This window comes from Mesocricetus auratus, unplaced genomic scaffold (assembly GCF_017639785.1).
Source record: "Mesocricetus auratus isolate SY011 unplaced genomic scaffold, BCM_Maur_2.0 Super-Scaffold_100013, whole genome shotgun sequence".
Taxonomy (NCBI): domain Eukaryota; kingdom Metazoa; phylum Chordata; class Mammalia; order Rodentia; family Cricetidae; genus Mesocricetus; species Mesocricetus auratus.
The window spans coordinates 74,470,477-74,489,745 of NW_024429196.1; the positions used below are offsets into that span (position 1 = coordinate 74,470,477).

A 19,269-nucleotide genomic window follows, 5' to 3' on the forward strand; every position below is an offset into this window, starting at 1 on the left:
AATGAAATGAGAAAGTAAAGTGATATTCACTGTTGAAAGCTAAAGCCTCAGTCTTCTCAAATAAAGTTAATGTGCTCTTCTCTCACTCTTCCCACAATCTTTTAACAGGACTTCATTGACCTAACTAGAGAGACCAGAACAAGGGCAAAGGATCGTAATGGACTCTGTGTGATTGATCTGACGAGAAATGAGGAAGAAAATAGACCTATTGCCACTCTTGATTTGACTTTAGAACCTGTAGCTTCCTCTCAGAAGGAGCTACCCAGTCTTCAGACATGTACCAGTCTGTCAGGCAAAGAGGCGATGGAAGCCCCTGGGGACAGAGGCTCTCAGCCTGCAGCACCAAGAATCGTCAACAATGATCCTGTAGATTTGGATTTGTTGGAGGAAAATATGTTTGAAGGTTCTCGACCTCCTACATCTATCAACCAGGACTCTGTTTATCCACCAGAGCCAAACTGTAGCTCAATCGCGTACAAAGGTGACCTCAGCTTCTTGACAAGCCTGCAGCTCTCTTCAGATGTTAGCTCCTTCTCCTCAACAAGCAATAACAGTAGCAGCAGCAATCAGAGGGCCTCTTTGCCATGCCCACAGCAAGATATGCCTTGCCAACCACAAGGCTTGCTATGCCCACTACAAGCCTTATCATGCCCACTAAGAGCTTCACCATGTCCACCACGAGCTTCCTCATGTCCCCCACAAGCCTTGTCATGCCCATCACAAGCTGTGTCATGCCCGTCACAAGCCTTGCCATGCCCGTCACAAACTGTGCAGTGTCAGCTCCAAGCTTTGCCTCATCCACCTCAAGATGTGCCATGCCCTCAGCAGAACATGCCAGGCACATGTCAAAACTTACCATGGCGTCCTCAACACCCACTATACCCACCCCAAGATACTCTGGGCCTACCTCAAGACGTTCCAGGCCGACCTCAAAACCTGTCATATCCACAAGACTTGCCATGGTCACTGCAAGACATGCCACTGTCACTACAAGATGTGCTGCAGTCACTGCAAGATGTGCCACCACTGCTGGGAGATGTGCCACAGTCACCAGAAGTGATGCAGGTACCAGGAGGTGTGACTCAGTCAGCAGGAGGTGTGATACAGTCAGCAGGAGCTGTGCCACAGTCAGCAGGAGGTGTGCCACAGTCAGCAGGAGGTGTGACTCAGCCAGCAGGAGGTGTGACTCAGCCAGCAGGAGGTGTGACTCAGCCAGCAGGAGGTGTGATAAAGCTATCAGGTGTGACACAGTCATCAGGAAGTGTGACACAATCACTAGGAGGTGTGACTCAGTCAGCAGGAGCTGTGACTCAGCCAGCAGGAGCTGTGATGAAGCTATCAGATATGACACAATCACTAGGAGGTGTGACTCAGCCAGCAGGAGCTGTGACTCAGCCAGCAGGAGCTGTGACTCAGCCAGCAGGAGGTGTGACTCAGCCAGCAGGAGCTGTGACTCAGCCAGCAGGAGGTGTGATGAAGCTATCAGGTATGACACAGTCATCAAAAGATATGATGCAGTCACCAGGAAGTGTGTCACAATCATCAGGAGATGTGATGCAGTCACCAGGAGGTATGTCACAGTCATCAGGAGATGTGATACCACCACCAGGAGGTGTACCACAGTCAGTTGGAGATACACCACACTTACCAGGAGATATGTCTCACTTACCACAAAAGTTATTGAACTTAGCAAGAGACAAGCCAAAGTCTTCTCCGGAAGAAGTGCAGAATCGTGACACTCCTATGGATATCTCTGCTCTGTCCTCTCCGAATTGCTCTGCCAGCCCACTATCTCCACAGTCTGAATTTTCTTTAGAAAAAGTTCCTTGGCTCTCTGTCACAGACAGTTTAGCCAAAAAAGAGAGATCATTGCCACAGCTTGCCAACCCTGGGTCTGCCCAGATACAAGGACAAATACCACAAGTTGGGGTATACAATAGACCTTGCCTGCATAGACTGAAATACTTCTTACGACCTCCAGTACATCATCTCTTCTTCCAGACATTAATACCAGATAAAGACACACGGGAGGTAAGCTAGCATACTCCCTCCCCCTGGGGATTATGTCTTCTTCCCATAGGCCCTGGATAAAAATACTATGATAAGAATCCCTGCATTAGAGAATGGGCCTAGTGGAAATGAATTTTTCTCTTTCTTCCACTTGAAGATGAAGTGAGGTCTGTGTTCAGATCTCAGCCCACACATGCGCTACACATGTCACTTTCATTTGTGGGTCTTAGCCTCCCTGTCTGTCAAGCAGAGATTAAAACACACCCCAGAGGGCCGCCAAATAGACGATGTGTGTGAAATGTTAGTTTCCATCAAATTCTTGTCTTCCGTCTCTTTATCCTTCTCTTCTTGACACCCATACAGTTCCCATATCACAGAGAGAAAGGAGACCCTTGTCACTCCAATGCCTCAAATCATTCCTTAGAATCTGGATGTAGAAATTAAATTTAAACACTTTAATGTGAATACCATTTCCCATTAATCTTCATTGACCTATGAGAATTAAATTAAATACATATGGACAAAAATGTTGTGACAGTCTCATAGCATGAAGCATTATTACTTGGTGGTGGTGCACACCTTTAATTCCAGCACTCAGGAGGCAGAGGCAGGCAGAGTCCAGGGGCAGAACCTCCTGGACTTCCAGCACCATCCTCACATGCACAGGTCCACACATGCGAACATGAAGTAAAAATAAAAACAAATCTTTGTAAATAGTGCTTTCTAAAATTTTGTTTTTTTCGAGGCAGAGTTTCTCTGTGGCTTTGGAGGCTTTCCTGAAACTAGCTCTTGTAGACCAGACTGGTCTCGAACTCACAGAGATCCACCTGCCTCTGCCTCCCCAGTGCTGGGACTAAAGGCATGCGCCACCAACACCCAGCTCTAAAAGTTATTTTAATGTATTTAAAGTCACCTATAGTACTATCAGACAACATTTATTATAAATAATTCTATGTAGTCCCTTTTCAATTGCCTTTTATATATAACCATTTAATTTTTTTAGTGATTGGTATTTTTAACATGTATTTGTTATTGTTTTTGTTGTTTATAGACTGTAACACTTAAAAACCATGCATAGTGTGGTTGGGAGCTGGAGGCAGAAGGATCAGGAGTTCAAGGCCAGTGTCTGCTGCAAACATAGTAAATTCCCTATCAACCTGGGCTATGTGATACCCTCTCAAAAAGAAAAGAGAAAGATTGGGAGAGAAGGAGGGGGAAGAAATATGGTATTAATTCTTCTAGCAACACAAAGTGCTAGCCTTTTTTTTTTTCAATGTATGCGAGTGCTTTATCTGCATGTACAACTTTATGCCAGAAGAGGGCATCAGAACCCACTATTGATGGTTGTGAGCCACCGTGTAGTTGTTGGGAACTGAACTCAGGACCTCTGGAAGAGCAGCCACTGCTCTTAACAGCTGAGCTATCTCTGCAGCCCAACTCAAATCTTCTTATCTCTAAAAATGTCTACTATACCGTTTTCACTGCCCCATAATCCTAGCACTTAGAAGGTGGAGGCAGGAAGGTCAGGAACGCCTCTCTCTGACTGTTCTTGGCTCTTTGATATTTGCCTTTCTGTTACTTTTCTGTTGTTGCTGTTTATTTTTCAAGACAGTTTCTCTGTGTAGCCTTGACTGACCAGGAACTCATTCTGTAGACCACACTGGCCTCGAACTCACAGAGATCCACCTGCCTCTGCTTCCCGAGTGCTGGGACTAAAGGTGACACCACCACTAGAGTAGAGCTATCTTTTCTCTCTTTAATAAAATATTTCAAGTGCATAGAAATTTTGCTGTTTTCAACCTATTGCTGAACTTCTTGCTTTTAGGAAGTGTAGAACCCTTCCTGATATCTATCTACTCTTTGTCTCTACAGAGCAAGGGTCAGAAATTAGAACCCATCCCTCATCGAAGACTAAGAATGGTGACAAACACTATTGAAGAAAACTTTCCTTTGGGGACTGTGCAGTTTTTGATGGACTTTGTTTCACCCCAACATTACCCACCCAGAGAAATTGTGGCTCACATCATCCAGAAAATCCTGCTCAGTGACTCTGAGACTGTGGATGTCCTCAAGGAGGCCTACATGCTTCTCATGAAAATTCAACAGTAGGAGTCATTACTGCTGCTTGACCAAGTCTTGTAGGGAATGTAGACACAGGGCATAGCTTTCCTTGTCTAAGCTTTATTAAGCTGACCTGGGGGGTTTCTTAATAATGTCCGTTGCAAGTGACAGGAAACCCAATCAAAACTGGCTTCAATTGCTGGTAAAAGAATGTAATGACTCTTGGAGATCCCCCAAAGGAGGACCTCACCCTCCCTGGGGAAGGATGTGGGGATTGGGCGGGGGGTTGGGGGGGCTGGTGGAGGGAGAAGGGAGGAGCTGGGATTGACATTTGAAGCATGCATGTTTCTAATTTAAATAAAAAACCATACTTAATAAAAAAAAACACACCTCAAAAAAAAAAAAAGAATGTAATGACTTATTTTCACTAGAAACCTGAGAATAAGATGTTATTTGATGCTGTTTTCATAAGTGGCTACTGGGACCCAGCTTTCAACTCTGCCTTGGTCTGGTTTTGGGGCTCTACACTATAGTCCTCAGCTTCAGATTTTAATGATACTTGGTTAGAAAATCAACTTCCATAATTACACAACAATTTTGAAACTGAGTTGAATTATAATTGGCTTATCATGAATGAGTCCATTTTTGAGATAATCACAGTGAACTGAATGATAGGATATTATTAAATCAACAAATCACATGTCTCATGCAGTTCTGGTAGGTAAAACTCAGTAGCTATGGTGGCCAGAGATTGACATGGTGTGGCACTGGGGGAGGCCAGGTGCTCAGGGTAAGAAGATGTTTGTCTCCTGTCATCTTACAGACCCTATCCCTTCTGCCACTAAGTTCTCCAGAATTCTGATTGATGTATCTTGACTTTCAGGCTGCATCCAGCCAATGCCAAGACAGTGGAATGGGACTGGAAACTGCTTACCTACGTCATGGAGGAAGAGGTAACATAATGATGAAGACAGATCTTTTGCAGAGGAATTTTTAACTTATATTTATTTGTGCGTGGGTGTGAGTATGGTTGCATATTTGAGAACACATGGAGTGTGAGAAGGTCAGAGAACAACTTGCAGGCGTTGGTCTCCCTTCCATCCTGTGGGTCTTGGGGATTGAACTCATGCTATCAGGCTTGTCACCAAGCTCCTTTACCCACCAAGCCATTGTTTCCTGCTGAGAGTCTTACCTTACCAAAATATAACTTTAAAAAGCCGGCGGTGGTGGTGCACACCTTTAATCCCAGCACTCGGGAGGCAAGGCAGGCGGATCTCTGTGAGTTCGAGGCCAGCCTGGTTTACAAAGTGAGTTCCAGGACAGCCTCCAAAGCTACAAAGAAACCCTGTCTCGAAAAACTAAAAAAAAAAAAAAAAAAAAAAAAAGACTTTGAAAAAAGATGCTGTCTCCCAACCCAAATATTAGTATATTCATGTCTTCTCTCCTTGAGATCAAACTAAAAATATTAGTAAAAGGGTTAGTGATACAGTTCAATGGTGGGATGCATGAGATCCTGAATTCAAACCCTAGTACTGCAAGTAAATAAATATTAAAATGCAGTTATGCTCCCTAGCTATGAAAGTAAAGGGAAGGACGATGCGTGTGACTCAAGATGCCAGAGTCCAAGGAAAGCATGGGAGTGATGAGTAGTGAGGCTGGGCAGAGACAGCTGTGAGCTGGAGCACACGGGGAAGGAAATCTTCACTTAGAGCATCACACAGGTTCTCCACCGAGAAGGCAGTGCATATGCTGACAGGGATGGATGAGTCCAGCGCGGGTGATGAGTGACAGCTGAAAATCGTTTTGTGGAGCTGTTAACTCCTACATTCTGGAACACAGTAGGCAAAAAGTCTAAAGAGATGGCATGAACCATCTGTAATAAACAAAAGCCGATGCTATAAACTTAGTAATCCAGAAAAATATTTTCCACATTCTGTCTTTAGTGACCTCCAACTTTAACTGTTGGAGTTAATCTAGCTGCTTACCCTAAAGTAATCAAACAAGTGACTTTTTACTTAAAGTTCTAAACGGACAAACTCTGAGTTAGGAATGAGGATGAAATAAAGGTGTGGACTGGAAAGATGGCTCAGTGGTTAAGAGCACTGGCTGGTCTTGTGGAAGACCCAGGTTCAGTTCTCAGCCCCCACATGGTAGCTCATATTCATCTGTAACTCCAATACCAAGGGATCTGGCTCCCTCTTCTGCCCTCTGTGGGCAACAGGAACATATGAGGTACACATGCAGGCAAAAATTCATACACATTAAATAAATTTCCAGAAATGCAAACCCTGAAAGTATATCTCCTACTATGTTTCTCAGGAGATTGAGTGGCAACAAGAAAAGGAAGTGTGGGGTCCCAGGAACACAAGATGGAATCCAAAAGAATAATAGAGATTCTAAGGTGACAGTGATTAGAAAACCAAGGGAACAGTAATTCCAGATGGGAGTGGAATAACAAGGCATTGTGACAGTAATAGAGACATCAGTAAGATGGCAAACTAAGATGCTCCAGACCCTTGCTGTTCAATAGACACTGTGTCAGCAGCACGTCTTAGTCACTGTTCTATTGCTGTGATAAAACACCATGGCCAAGGACAACTTAGAAGAAAGAGTTTAGGGCATGGTGGCACACGCCTTTTGGGAGGCAGAGGCCAGCCTGGTTGACAAAGTAAGTTCCAGGACAGCCATAGCTGTTATACAGAGAAACCTTGTCTTGAAAAACCAATAATAAAATAAAAGAAGGAAGGGTTTATTTATGGCATACGGTTCCAGAGGATAAGAGCCCATCACTGTCATGACAAGGAGCATGGTACTGGAGCAATGGCTGAGATCTTTCATCTAGATCCACAAACAGGAAGGATGGAAGGGGGCTTTTGAAATCATAAGACCACCGCCAGTGACATTCCTTCTTCAACAAGGCCACACCTCACCTCGTAATTCTTCCCAAACAGTCCTGCCAGCTGGGACCGAGTAGTCAAATGTATGAGCCTTTGGGGGCCAGTCTCATTTAAACGACCACACTACACACCGGCCCCGTAATCTCATGGCCATATCACAATGCAAAATACACTTGGTCTGCCGGGCGGGGGTGGCGCACGCCTTTAATCCCAGCACTCGGGAGGCAGAGGCAGGCAGATCTCTGTGAGTTCGAGGCCGGGCTGGACCGATAGCCTCCAAAACAATACAGAGAAACCCTGTCTCATAAAAACCAAAAAAAAAAAAAAAAAAAAAACATTCGGTCCAGCTTCCAGAGCTGTGAAGGTGCCCTCCATTTACTCTAATGTGGTCAGGCCTTCTTACTCTCCTGTCTTTCAGCACAAGCTAGTTCCAACATTCCAGTTTCCTGGATGCTCCTCTTTCAAACTGAACGTTTTATATTTCTTCCTGCTGCCCCACTTGCCTTTCATTATTGTAGGTAGACTTGAGTAAGAGTGATTGCTAATAACCGCGACACGGGGCGCATTGGACCATTTGAGAATGTCTTCCAAGAAAACTCATCTAATACTTCAAAATGTAGCCTCTGGCAGAGTGTTAGGACAAGCAGCCATGTTCTTTGCCAAAATATCACAAGAACAGTCTCTAGCCCAGTTGCAAATATTGTTCCCTTTTGAAATCTCTGAATGGGCCTCCAAAGTCCACATGGCTCTCTGCACTGCCTTCCAGGCTCCTACCTGGTTGGCCCATTAAACTCTTACAGCATTTAATCACTTTTTTAGTTCAAAGTCCTAAAGTCATCCACATTCATCCAAAAACACCAATGGTCATAGTCTGTGGGAAGAGGGGGAGGGTCTCTGCATGCACCAAGGCCAACAGGATGAGGGAGGGTGGTCTCTGGGTGCACCAAGGCCAGCAGATACTCAGTCCCAAGTGCAAAACGCTTAGGACATGACCATATCAGAACTCTTACAAAAAAACAGTGACTTAATGGTTCCAGAGAGCTGAGTCTCTGCTGACCAAGCAAAGTTGTGACAGCAGGAACACTTGATAGCTCACATCTTGATCCAAAAGCAGGAGGCAGAGAATGGGACTGGTGGGGGCCTTTTGGAACCCCAGAGTCCACCCCCAGTGGCACCTCCTCCAAGAAGGCCACACCTCTCAATCCTTCCCAAACAACCACTAACCAGGGACCAAGTATTCAAATGCCTGAGACTTAGGTGGGGCATCTTATCCAAACCACCAGACAACATATGGACCACAAGACTTGTGAGAGCTCCAGAGACCAGAGTAGCTGCAGAACACAGTCTTACAGATGACCATGAATGTGTTCCATCAACAGAGATAGCAATTCTGTGTTTACCATGCTCAGGTACTTCCCCTTACTCAGTGTAACAAGCTACATCCAGAAAGAAAGCATTCATTCCCCAGCTCCTCCTTGGGAACAGATTTACCATAGCCCAAGTGTGCCAGTTTGTCTGAGAGCTGCTCAAGAGATTACTTTCTGTCCTACCGTTGTTTGAAAACAGGCCATAATGTCTTTCATGTTAAACTACTAATGGTGCTTGCAGACACCTGGGGAGCAAGAGAGCTCTGAGAGAAACAAGACCCTGGGGAAATTAAGACAGTTAAGAGTTGCTGGACCTACAACACTACTTTCTGCCTTCACAGTGAAGTCTGCCATCAGAAGACTAAAGGATTCGAAAGACCATAGAAGTGTTACTGTTTGAGACCCGCCTAGCCTCTAATAAATGGATTAACTTACATAAAAAGTACAGTACATGGAGGTTAGCAAGATAGTTCATTAGGTAAAATTGTGACATGCTGAGTTTGACCCTAGAATGTATGTTAAAAAAAACTCATGTTTACAAATCTGTAATCCCAGCACTCCTATAGTGAGCATAGTGAGTTGAGAAGTTGAGACAGCATCCCCCAAGAGATTGTAGGTTAGGTATGCTGGAATAAACAATAAAAGACAACAAGAGAGAACCTGTTTCAAGCTAGGCATGGTGGTGCACATTTTTAATCCAAGCACTCAGGAGACAGAGGCAGGCAGGTTTCTAGTTCAAGGTCAGCCTGGTCCACAGAGTAAGTTCCAGGACAGCCAGTGGTACACAGAGAAACCTTGTCTCAACCAAACCAAACCAGAACTTTATGTGAGTATATATGCATGTGTGTATTCACACATGTGTGGAAGCCACAGGACAAAAAAGTCAGTTCTGTCCTTTTGCCCTATGGGTCTGGGGATTAAACTCAGCCTTCACTTGGTGAGCCATCCTGCGGTCACCATATACCATACTTTTAATGTGGCTTGCAACTATCTATATGTAGTTAAAGGTCAGAAGATCATTTAAGAGCCCCTTTTCTCCTTCCATTTTGTTGAAACAGGTTTTCTCTGTCTTTTCAGTTTTTTGAGACAGAGTTTCTCTGTGCAGCCCTGGCCATCCTGGAACTCTTTGTAGGCCCGGCAGGCCTTGAACTCACAGAAATTGCCCTGCCTTTGCCTCCTGGGTGCTGAGATTAAAGGCGTGTGCCACCTCTGCCAGCCAAAAAGTTTTCTTAAGTGTAGTGTGTGAGGCTGGGAAGATGGCTCTGCATGTAAGACTACTTACTGTGCGAACATGAGCACCTGAGTTCAAGCCCCCTGCATCTGCGTAAAAAGATAGGTGTGGTATATATACTTGTATCCCTGGCACTGACTGTGGGGCACAGACAAGAGGATTGCTGGGCTTGCATGCCATCAGCCTGCCATTTGAGTTAAGTGAGAGACCTTGTCTCAGAGGGATAAGACAAAGTGACAGACAGAGCAGGGCACCTGATGTCCTCCTCTGCCCTCTCTGCAAGGGCATGGATGCATATGTTATGTGCACGTGCACACACACAAAACAACAGAATGACGGTATATGTACATACCTAAAGTAGGTATTACTAGAAACGAACAGGTCCAGAATTTTAAGCCATGCTGATTGCTAAATGTCTTACCCTAAATAAATCCAATCTATACATACTAGAAAAGGTATTTTCTTCAAATACCTAATTCTCAGAAAAAGGTCACAACCCAAGTTCATTCTCCAAAAAATAAAAATAAATAAAGCTGTTAGGTAGACTTAAGAAGAAGGACAATATTTAAATAAGCGATGAAAAAGAAGATCATTAGAAAAGCTGGGAGTGGTGGCGCACACTTTCAATCCCAGCACTTGGGAGGCAGAAACAGGCGGATCTCTGTGAGTTTGAAGCCATCCTGGTCTAAAGGGATTTCTAGGACAGCCAGGACTGTTACACAAAGAAACCCTGTCTCAAAAACCGAGAGAGAGAGAGAGAGAGAGAGAGAGAGAGAGAGAGAGAGATCACTAGAGATGAAACAAATGTATGCCAAAGAAATATAATATAGAAGAATTAATGAATAAATTTCTAGGCATGTATATCTTGCCATTAGTAAATTATATAATTACTATTTCCTGTGGTCCTATAAATGCTCATGTACTAAAGCTTTGTCCCCCAGCTTGCACATTTAGCAGTTAAAAGGGAGGCTGACAGATCTCTGAGTTCAAGGCCAGACTGGGTCACACAGATGCCTGTCTCAAAAAGGCAAGGTGGGGACAAGGACACTGAACGAGGGTGGGCAGTCCGCTGGTAGGGTCATGGTTGATGGCATCAGAGAGGTTGTACTGGTTGGAGGCTACTAGAAGCACTCTGGGATGTAATGTTCTCCCTGGATCTCTGTTCTGACTACCATGAGGTGTTCTTTTGGCCATGGTGCCTCTTCCTTGCCGAGGAGCAAAAGCCAAGGAAGAAAAGAGGAAAGCAAGCAGCAATTGCCAGAGGGTGGAGGAGTGGGGTACGGCAGCTGTAACTAAGTTTGGCAGGATGGCTGATTTTGTGCCCTTGTGCATGACTATGAATAAGCTGAACACTTATACCAGAATTGTCCTCACAGTGACAGACACGTGAAAGGATTTGAAAGGACAGCTTTATTTGGGCTCTTGGTTTCAGAGATCCCAGTCCATGGCTGGCTCTGTTCCAAACTAAGGAGTCAGACATCCCAGTAGAAGGGTGCGGTGGTGAAGAAAAGTCCCTCATTCAAAAAGCAGGAAGAAGGGGACTGGATCAAGATATGTCCTTTAAAGGCATACGCCACCTAAGCCGGTCTCTTAAGGTGCCAAAGCTCCTAAAACAACACCAGCTAAGGTGTTCTCCAGAATACCAGCCAGTAGAGGACACACATTCAAACTGTAACACTGTTTTTTAAAAGGCTAAGATAGAAATACAGTATCTATTTTACCACACGTTTTTAGACAAGAGTGTAAAGAATAAGCAAGGCTGCCATTGTTGATGAGAATGCAAATGGTCCAGCCACTTTGGAAACCAGTCGGTAGTTTCTGTGACCATGACTCAGTCAAAGTCCCTGCAAATTCCCACAAATCCCCCTGGTACATACAAACTTGCACTTTTGCTTATGACAGCCCACGGTTTCCTGTCATCCAAGAGATTGAGAAGCCAGCCTGACTGCTTATTCATTCTTCCACAGGGACAAACTCTGCCTGGACGAGTCCTCTTTCTACGTTATGTAGTGCAGACCCTGGAAGATGACTTCCAGCAGATCTTGAGGAGACAGCGGCAGCACCTACAGCAGTCCATTGCAAACACCGTTCTGTCGTGTGACAAACAGCCCCACAATGTCAGGTAATCAGGTACTAGACTCTGGTATGACAAGAATAGGGTCTGTAGTGTATAACAAGTAAAGGCAGCGTGTTAGTCAGCTCATCACTAACAACTGTGTGAGAAAGACAGCTCAAGGAAAGAGGACTGATTCAAAGGTTGTCAATCTGTCATGGCAGGAGCAGAGCTGTTCAGCTTGTGACAGCCAGGAAGCGAAGGAACTCAGTAAAGGAAGAGGCCAAAGCAGAATGCAACCCCAAGGCCGTATCCCCAGTGACCCACTTTTCCAGCTAGGCCCCCCCCCCCCCCAGCTTCACCATCTCCCAACTGTCTACTCAGATTTTGAGTTCATCAGTAGATTGGCCGTTCCTTAGAGAGGAGCCCCCCTGAGTGTGAAGTCCAGGTATTTTAGGAAGTTCTCTACAGACACACTAATGTGCTGGGTGTCCCCAGTCACTGCAAACCCAACACTACGAGGGGATGGGATAAATACCAAACGCTGGAAAGTCAGAAGAACGGATCTGATCATGTAGGGTTAATTATTTTAGTTTAGTTTAGATATTTAAAAATAAATTTTGTGCAGAACTTTGAAGAAATTTGTCTTCTAGCTGTCAAAAGTGCTGTTAAGAAATCAGAAGCAGGGCTGGAGAGATGGCTCAGAGGTTAAGAGCACTGGCTGCTCTTCCAGAGGTCCTGAGTTCTATTCCCAGCAACCACATGGTGGCTCACAACCATCTATAATGAGATCTGCTGCCCTCTTCTGTTATGCAGGCAGACATGCACATCAAGCACTCATACACATAAATAAATAAATCTTTGGAAATCAGAAGCAGGCTGGAGAGATGGCTCAGTAGTTAAGAGCATGGATTCAATTCCCAGCACTCACATGGTGGCTCACAATCGTCTGTAACTCCAGTTCTAGAAGATAGCCTTCTAGTCTCTGGGCACCAGGCATATACATATGTGGTGCATAGACATACATATAGTTAAAATAAGCATACACATAAGATTAAAAATAGAGCCGTCTAAATTCCATCAATAATAATGTATAGAGAAAAACAAAGAAAGGGGCTGCAGCCCACACATCCCTTATCTTTGATAACTGTTCTCTGTTTTGTACATGATAACTGTTATCCCCAGGTTGGTTGCCTTTGGCAGGGGAGTGGGGTTGTTTTGGTTATTTAGGTCTCTGGTTCCTTTTTTATTTTTGGTTTTTTAAGACACAGAGGTCTCTCTATACAGCTGGCCTGGAGCTTACAGTGTAGACCAGGCTGATTTCAAACTCATAAGATCTGCCTGCCTCTGCCTCCGAGTGCTGGAATTAAAGGTGTGGACCCAGCTCAATACTTTACAATTCTGTTTTCTCTAGAGTTACTGTAGTTTTAGGAGGAAAACAATTGTGTGTATTCAACTATTTTATCTTCATTACTTAAGTCATCAGTAATCTTCAAAATAAATTTTAGGGCTGGTTGCACATACCTTTGAGCACTTGGGAGACAGAGGCAAGCAATAGTGAATCTCAGTGAGTTCTAGGTCAGCCTGATCTACAAAGCAAGTTCCAGGTCAGCCAGTGCTGTTACACAGAGAAAACCAACAAAGTACATGTTAGCAATGTGAGCTGTTTCTGCCTCGCTGACAGAGCCTAAGCCCTGTGTAGAGTGTCCGCACTACGTGCCCTCCAACCTACTTCTCACCTTCGTACGTGACGCATGATGGTGGAGCTGGTGAGGACCCCCCTGGTCATCACGCCCCGCTCTCCACCTCGCTAGACAGTCTTTACCCGAGAGGGGCTTCTCTGTGCTTACAGTTTGCGCTGCCACTTTTGACTGTCCAGTTGAGGGCATGTGGGAAGCACACCTCAGTGGTTTGTGAGGGTGTTCCTGAGGTAGTTAGATCTTGGGCTCTGCCCAATTGGATGTTAATAATTTGATGAATTCACAATACACTGGTATTAGTTAGAGGTGCTGACCTCATTGTGGGAAGTAGGTCATGGGATGGGGTTGTCCTGGACATTACAGCTCACACTGGCCACTTGCTCCAATCCCCTTCTTCCGTGTTTTTTCCACCAAGTGAAGAGCAGCCTCTGCCACAGGCCCCTCCCAGGATGTTCTTCTGCTTGACTGCACATGTCCAAGCACCCATTGACCAACCCTCTAAAACTGGGAGCTGAGTAAATCCCTCCTCCCTTACGGTATCTCTCAGGGATTTGGCACACAATGGTAAAGGTAACTAATACATGACTTCTGGAAAGTCTCCAGGGCTGGAGACAGCCCAGGGGTAGAGTGCTTGACTAATGTGCATGCACAAGGCCTAGGCTCAGCCTCCAGGACACAGAAGAAGACAAACAGAAGGAGGGTTATGTTTCAGTTTGATTTATAACCAGGCTGCAGTTAAATGTGTGATTTTCATTAGACTTATTTAAACACTAAAAATAGCTGGGCAGTGGTGGTGTGCTCCTTTAATCCCAGCACTAGGGAGGCAGAGGCAGACAGATCTCTGTGAGTTCCAGGACACCTAGGCTACACAGAAACCCTGCCTCAAAAAAAACATATATATATGTGTGTGTGTGTGTGTGTGTGTATGTGTGTATATATATAAACCTAAAAGTCCTTGGCTGCCTCTGAGGAGTCTCCTAGGACTCTTCTGGGAGCCCAGTGTAAGTATGCAAGTCGGAACATAAAACAGCAGCGCATACCTTTTCTTTCTTACCTCTTCTGTATTCCAGAGATGTTATCAAGTGGCTGGTCAAAGCAGTGACTGAAAATGAACTAACGCAGCCCCCAGATGGTACTCAGACTTCTTCAGGAACAGGAGTCTTGCAAGCTGGCAGTGACCACCTGTCTCCCCAGCCTAACCTGTCCAGGAACACCAATCAGCTGTAAGGAGCGAGCAAGGGGTTGTCTCCCAGGGCTCTAAAGACTTGGTATTTAAAGAATAGGACTGGTCCCACACAACAGCTTGGCCCAGATTACCGACTCTTGTAACAGACTGATTCTCTTCATCTAGACTAGGAGTATAATTATGGTGGAATCCTTGTGAGGTGTGCATTAGGACCTGGATTCCACCAGCAGAAGGGGAGGGCTGCTGCTCACAGGCCCTTGCTGCTAAGCCCCATGCCTGCGCCTTCCAGTTCTCATTCAGAGTGTCGCTTCCCCTCTTTCCAGCTCCCTTTTGTGGCTACTAACCAAGACTGCTTTGCCGACCCTCTGGACAGCAGCTCCCTCTTCAGACACCCCCATCCTCTGTAGCTACTCAAAGACTTCCCTTGATGAGCCTTCCTGCCCCTCGACTTCTAACTCTGATCCATCTCCTACCTCCCAACTGGCCGGCTGCCAAGACCTCACTTGCCTGTCCTGTTTTTTCTCAAACTCTAATAAAATTGTCCTTATGTCTAAAAAAAAGATTAGATTTGGACAGAGACAATATGGTAACTTATAAATGAGTCATTGTAGAGCCAGAATCTGGCCTACCCTTGTCCATTATTTTGTCACTGCCTGCCATTTGCTTTTTTTGTTTTGTTTTGGTTTGGTTTGGTTTGGTTTGGTTGTTGTTGTTTCTGAAACACTGTCCTTCCATCATATGTGTTTAGTGACTGATGTCAAACCAGACTCACCCTTCTGAAGTGTTGCTCAGTTTCCCAGCTGGGTCTCGGCCTCTCTCCCTATCTTTCCGTCTGGTGAGAGAGAAGAAGGTCCAGTAGGGGATATTCTAAACCAGTTATTAGAACTGCTAGAACATTTATCTGGCAGGGCTACAGAAATGTCTCTAGATTGCCGGCAACTGGAGTTACAGGTGGTTATGAACCACCATTCGGGTGCTGGGAATTGAACCTGGGTCCTCTGGAAGAGCAGCCAGTGCTCTTAACTGCTGAGCTAGGCATACACATGGTGCATAGACATATTTGCCCAAAAAATATTCATGCATAAAAGGACTTAAGTAAATTTAATTTCATAAAAATTAAATGGCAGATGCATGCCATCTTCTAGAACAAAGAGATTAAAATGAAGTTAGTCACTTTGGACCTGTTTCTTCATTTATGAAATGGGAAAGTTACCATGTCTTTAAAGTTCTCTAGACCCTACGGATTGTATGGTTCTGCTTTTAATTTGAGAGCATCTTATTTATATAGTGTACCGTCATTCTAAAAGGTTCACATATGACCTGGCAAAAGAAATCAGGTGGATGAATTGCTCAGTGAAAACAAGCTAATAACTGGGTTACTCTTCTTGGCCTGATGTGTGCTTTGTAAACCCTCTAATAATCTGTTCTTTTGTTGTGTTGTTGCTGTTTGCTTGGGGTTTTTTTTTTTGTTTTGTTTTGTTTTGTTTCTAACAGTCTCATATGAAATTCACTATGTAGACGAGCCTGGCTTTGAACTCACAAAGGCCTACCTGCCTCTGCTTTCTGAGTGATGGAATAGAAGGTGTGCACCTCCATACCCAGCAGTGTGTTCTTGGTACACATTGGTGGGTGGGGACCTCCAGCTTCAGGAAACCTCTCACCAGGTCTTTCCACTCACTGGTCCCCTGTGTTCTGGCTCCAGGATTGTGTGTCAACTTCAGAGGATGTTGTCCATTGCTGTAGAGGTGGACAGGACTCCTACCTGCAGCTCCAATAAAATAGCTGAGATGATGTTTGGGTTTGTGCTGGACATTCCTGAGAGGAGTCAGAGGTAAGTCTAGTTTGATCAGTTTGTTTTGGTTTTGGTTAATTTTTCCATTAAAGGAGAACTAACAAATCATTTTCTTTCTTTTTTTTTTTTTTTTTTTCAAGACAGGGTTTCTCTGTATTGTTTCAGGATTTGTCCTGGAACTCGCTCTGTAGATCAGGCTGGCCTCGAACTCACAGAGATCCACCTGCCTCTGCCTCCCAAGTGCTGGGATTAAGGGTGTGCGCCACCAATGCCTGGCAGCAAGTCATTTTCTTATTAATTTTTTTTTAATCTTTGCCTTCCAGAAACAGAATTGAAGCTAATTGAAAAAGGAAGAAAGGAGTAAGGGACTATTTAGGTCTTTGGGATGAAAGGAGGAGGTTCCCAAATAATGGATGGATTTGTAGTCACGGCTTAGTTCCTTGGGAAGAAGCAGGATCCTGGCAGGGGACCCTGAATCTCCCTACCATATTGATTTGATTAACAAATCATCCTTCAAGCTTAGACTTGGAATAAACAAAAATAATTAAAAGCTAACACTAATATTTTCTCAGGAGGGGTAGATTAGCCACCCACCCAAATTATACTAGAAGATATATGAAGTACCCTTTACTTTATTCATTATTAATTCGGGTGTAATTTATAGGGTTTTTGTTTGTTTGTTTGTTTGTTTTTTGTTTCTGTTTTTTTAGTTTTTTGAGACAGGGTTTCTCTGTGGCTTTGGAGGCTGTCCTGGAACTCGCTTGGTAGTCCAGGCTGGTCTCGAACTCACAGAGATAGATCCACCTGCCTCTGCCTCCCGAGTGCTGGGATTAAAGGCGTGCGCCACCACTGCCCGGCAATTTGTAGTTTTGTGGGGGGTTTTTTTTCTGTTAAACTATAAAGTTTTACATAGGTAGTATTCATGAGTCCTGATAAATGCCTGCCTTGTCATTTTCCAGTGGCTTGTTGATACTATATAAAATCTTGCAGCCTTGGCAGGATGGCTCACTAGGTAAAGGTTCCCACTGCTGAGCTTGTCAGTGTGAGTTCAGTTACTGGACCCTGCACAGTGAAGAAAAGAACTTAGTCCAACATGGTGTCCTGTGACTTCTACCCGCATGCCATGACATGAAGACCCACAGACAAAATTAATAAAATGTGTTAAAAAAAATGAAGGTGAAAGATGGTTTCCTTACTGTTTAAAGCAATAAAATCTTGCAAACTTGACAAATTCACCTATTAGGATTTTTTTTTTTGTCTTTTTGTAGTTTTCTTAGCCCTTTTTACATATACTTATGTTGTCTGCAAATTGAGTTTGACATCCTCCTTTACAATCTGTATGACTTTTGACTGTTTCTCTCGTCTTACTCCAAGACTTTCAAGTAGTGTACGAGAGAAATGGTGAGAGCAGACATCTTGCCTCATTCCTCACCTTAGGGGAACCATTCAGTCTTGAGTATCACATGTAAGATTTTGAGTATCACATGTAAGATGAGCTACAGATGTCTGTAGGTGCCTTTTGTCAGGCTGAGGAAGAGTTCTATTTCTACTTCACTGGTAGTTTCTAAAGAATAAATAAATGCTGAGTTCAGCATCTATTCAGATAATCATAATTATTCCTCTTCTCTTCATATGGGGAATTATGCCTGCCTTGATACATTGTCTTAGTTATCTTGATTTTGTTTTTATTTCACTATTTATGTATTTTAAAGTTGTTCCGTTTTCCTCGAGTATATTATCTTTGATGAAAGCATTAGGACTTTTAGGTCAAGGGGCCATCTCAGTGGCAGACAGCATGCTGAAGCACAGGCCCGCCTGGGTTCGGTCCCTGACTGGCCAGCCTCAAACTCATGATCCTCCTGCCTCCTCTCTGGATGTGCACCAGTATACCTGGCTTTGTCTTTTCCAAGTGTCAGGCTGTCTCTTGTCCTGTAAGTCACTTCTGTCACGGCATGTGATTGTGTAGACCTCCATTATGTCAGAACACTATGGGGAAACAAACCATATGCTCTCGGAACAAACTCCTGCCTAACTCCCTCTTCTCCACACAGGGAGATGTTCTTTACTACTATGGAAAGCCACCTTCTGCGCTGCAAAGTGTTAGAGATCATCTTCCTCCACAGTTGTGAGACACCCACCCGTCTCCCCTTGTCTCTGGCCCAGGCCCTGTATTTCCTGAACAACTCCACATCTCTGCTCAAGTGTCAGGTACAACCTCCTTTCTCCTTGGTTCCTCGCCCAGAGCACCCCCACCCCTGCTGTCTGAGCACATGGCAAGCATCCGTCACCACTGCATTTACTGTCTCTGCAGTCAGATAAGAGCCAGTGGCAGACATGGGATGAGCTGGTGGAGCATCTGCAGTTCCTGCTGTCCAGTTATCAGCATGTGCTGAGAGGTAAGGTGAGAAGTCTCACGGTGGACATTACCACAGGGCAGTTTCTCAGCGAATTCTCACTTGTTACCTAAGTAAAGCCACACCACATTCTATACCCCAGCACCCAGGAACTAAGGCAGAAGGAAAAAGAGATGAAGGCTATATAGTAACAGTATGTCTCAGAAATAATAATAATACAAGCCGGAAAGATGGCTTAATGATTAAGAGCACTTGCTGCCCCTATACAGGAGCCAGGTTCGATTCCCAGCCCCCACATGGTAACTCACAAATGTAACTCCAGTTCCGGGGCATAGCACAGAGATGGAAGCAAAACACCCACACATGCCGGGCGTTGGTGGCGCACGCCTTTAATCCCAGCACTCGGGAGGCAGAGGCAGGCGGATCTCTGTGAGTTCGAGACCAGCCTGGACTACCAAGCGAGTTCCAGGACAGCCTCCAAAGCCACAGAGAAACCCTGTCTCGAAAAACCAAAAAAAAAAAAAAAAAAAAAAAAAAACCCACACATAAAAGTAAGTTTTGTTGTTTTTTTAAGTTTTAAAAATAGAAGCCGGGTGGGGGTGACACACACCTTTAATC

The 19,269-nt window shown here is 44.6% G+C and overlaps 1 protein-coding gene across 3 annotated transcripts in view; it reads left to right on the forward strand.

Moving 5' to 3' along the window:
- The window catches only part of Simc1 (SUMO interacting motifs containing 1), a 28,688-nt gene that overhangs the window by 6,517 nt on the left and 2,902 nt on the right, over positions 1-19,269 (forward strand). Inside the window, exons 2-10 of one of the 3 annotated variants that reach the window (XM_040755995.1) lie at positions 109-1,180; positions 1,406-2,031; positions 3,883-4,115; positions 4,955-5,024; positions 11,534-11,688; positions 14,390-14,542; positions 16,208-16,336; positions 18,349-18,505; positions 18,609-18,693. In XM_040755995.1, coding sequence (XP_040611929.1) covers positions 109-1,180; positions 1,406-2,031; positions 3,883-4,115; positions 4,955-5,024; positions 11,534-11,688; positions 14,390-14,542; positions 16,208-16,336; positions 18,349-18,505; positions 18,609-18,693 — 2,680 coding nt within the window. Of the gene's footprint in view, positions 1-108; positions 2,032-3,882; positions 4,116-4,954; positions 5,025-11,533; positions 11,689-14,389; positions 14,543-16,207; positions 16,337-17,256; positions 17,533-18,348; positions 18,506-18,608; positions 18,694-19,269 lie in introns of those variants that run through there. The other 2 variants (XM_040755994.1, XM_040755996.1) reach the window with 2 other exon arrangements.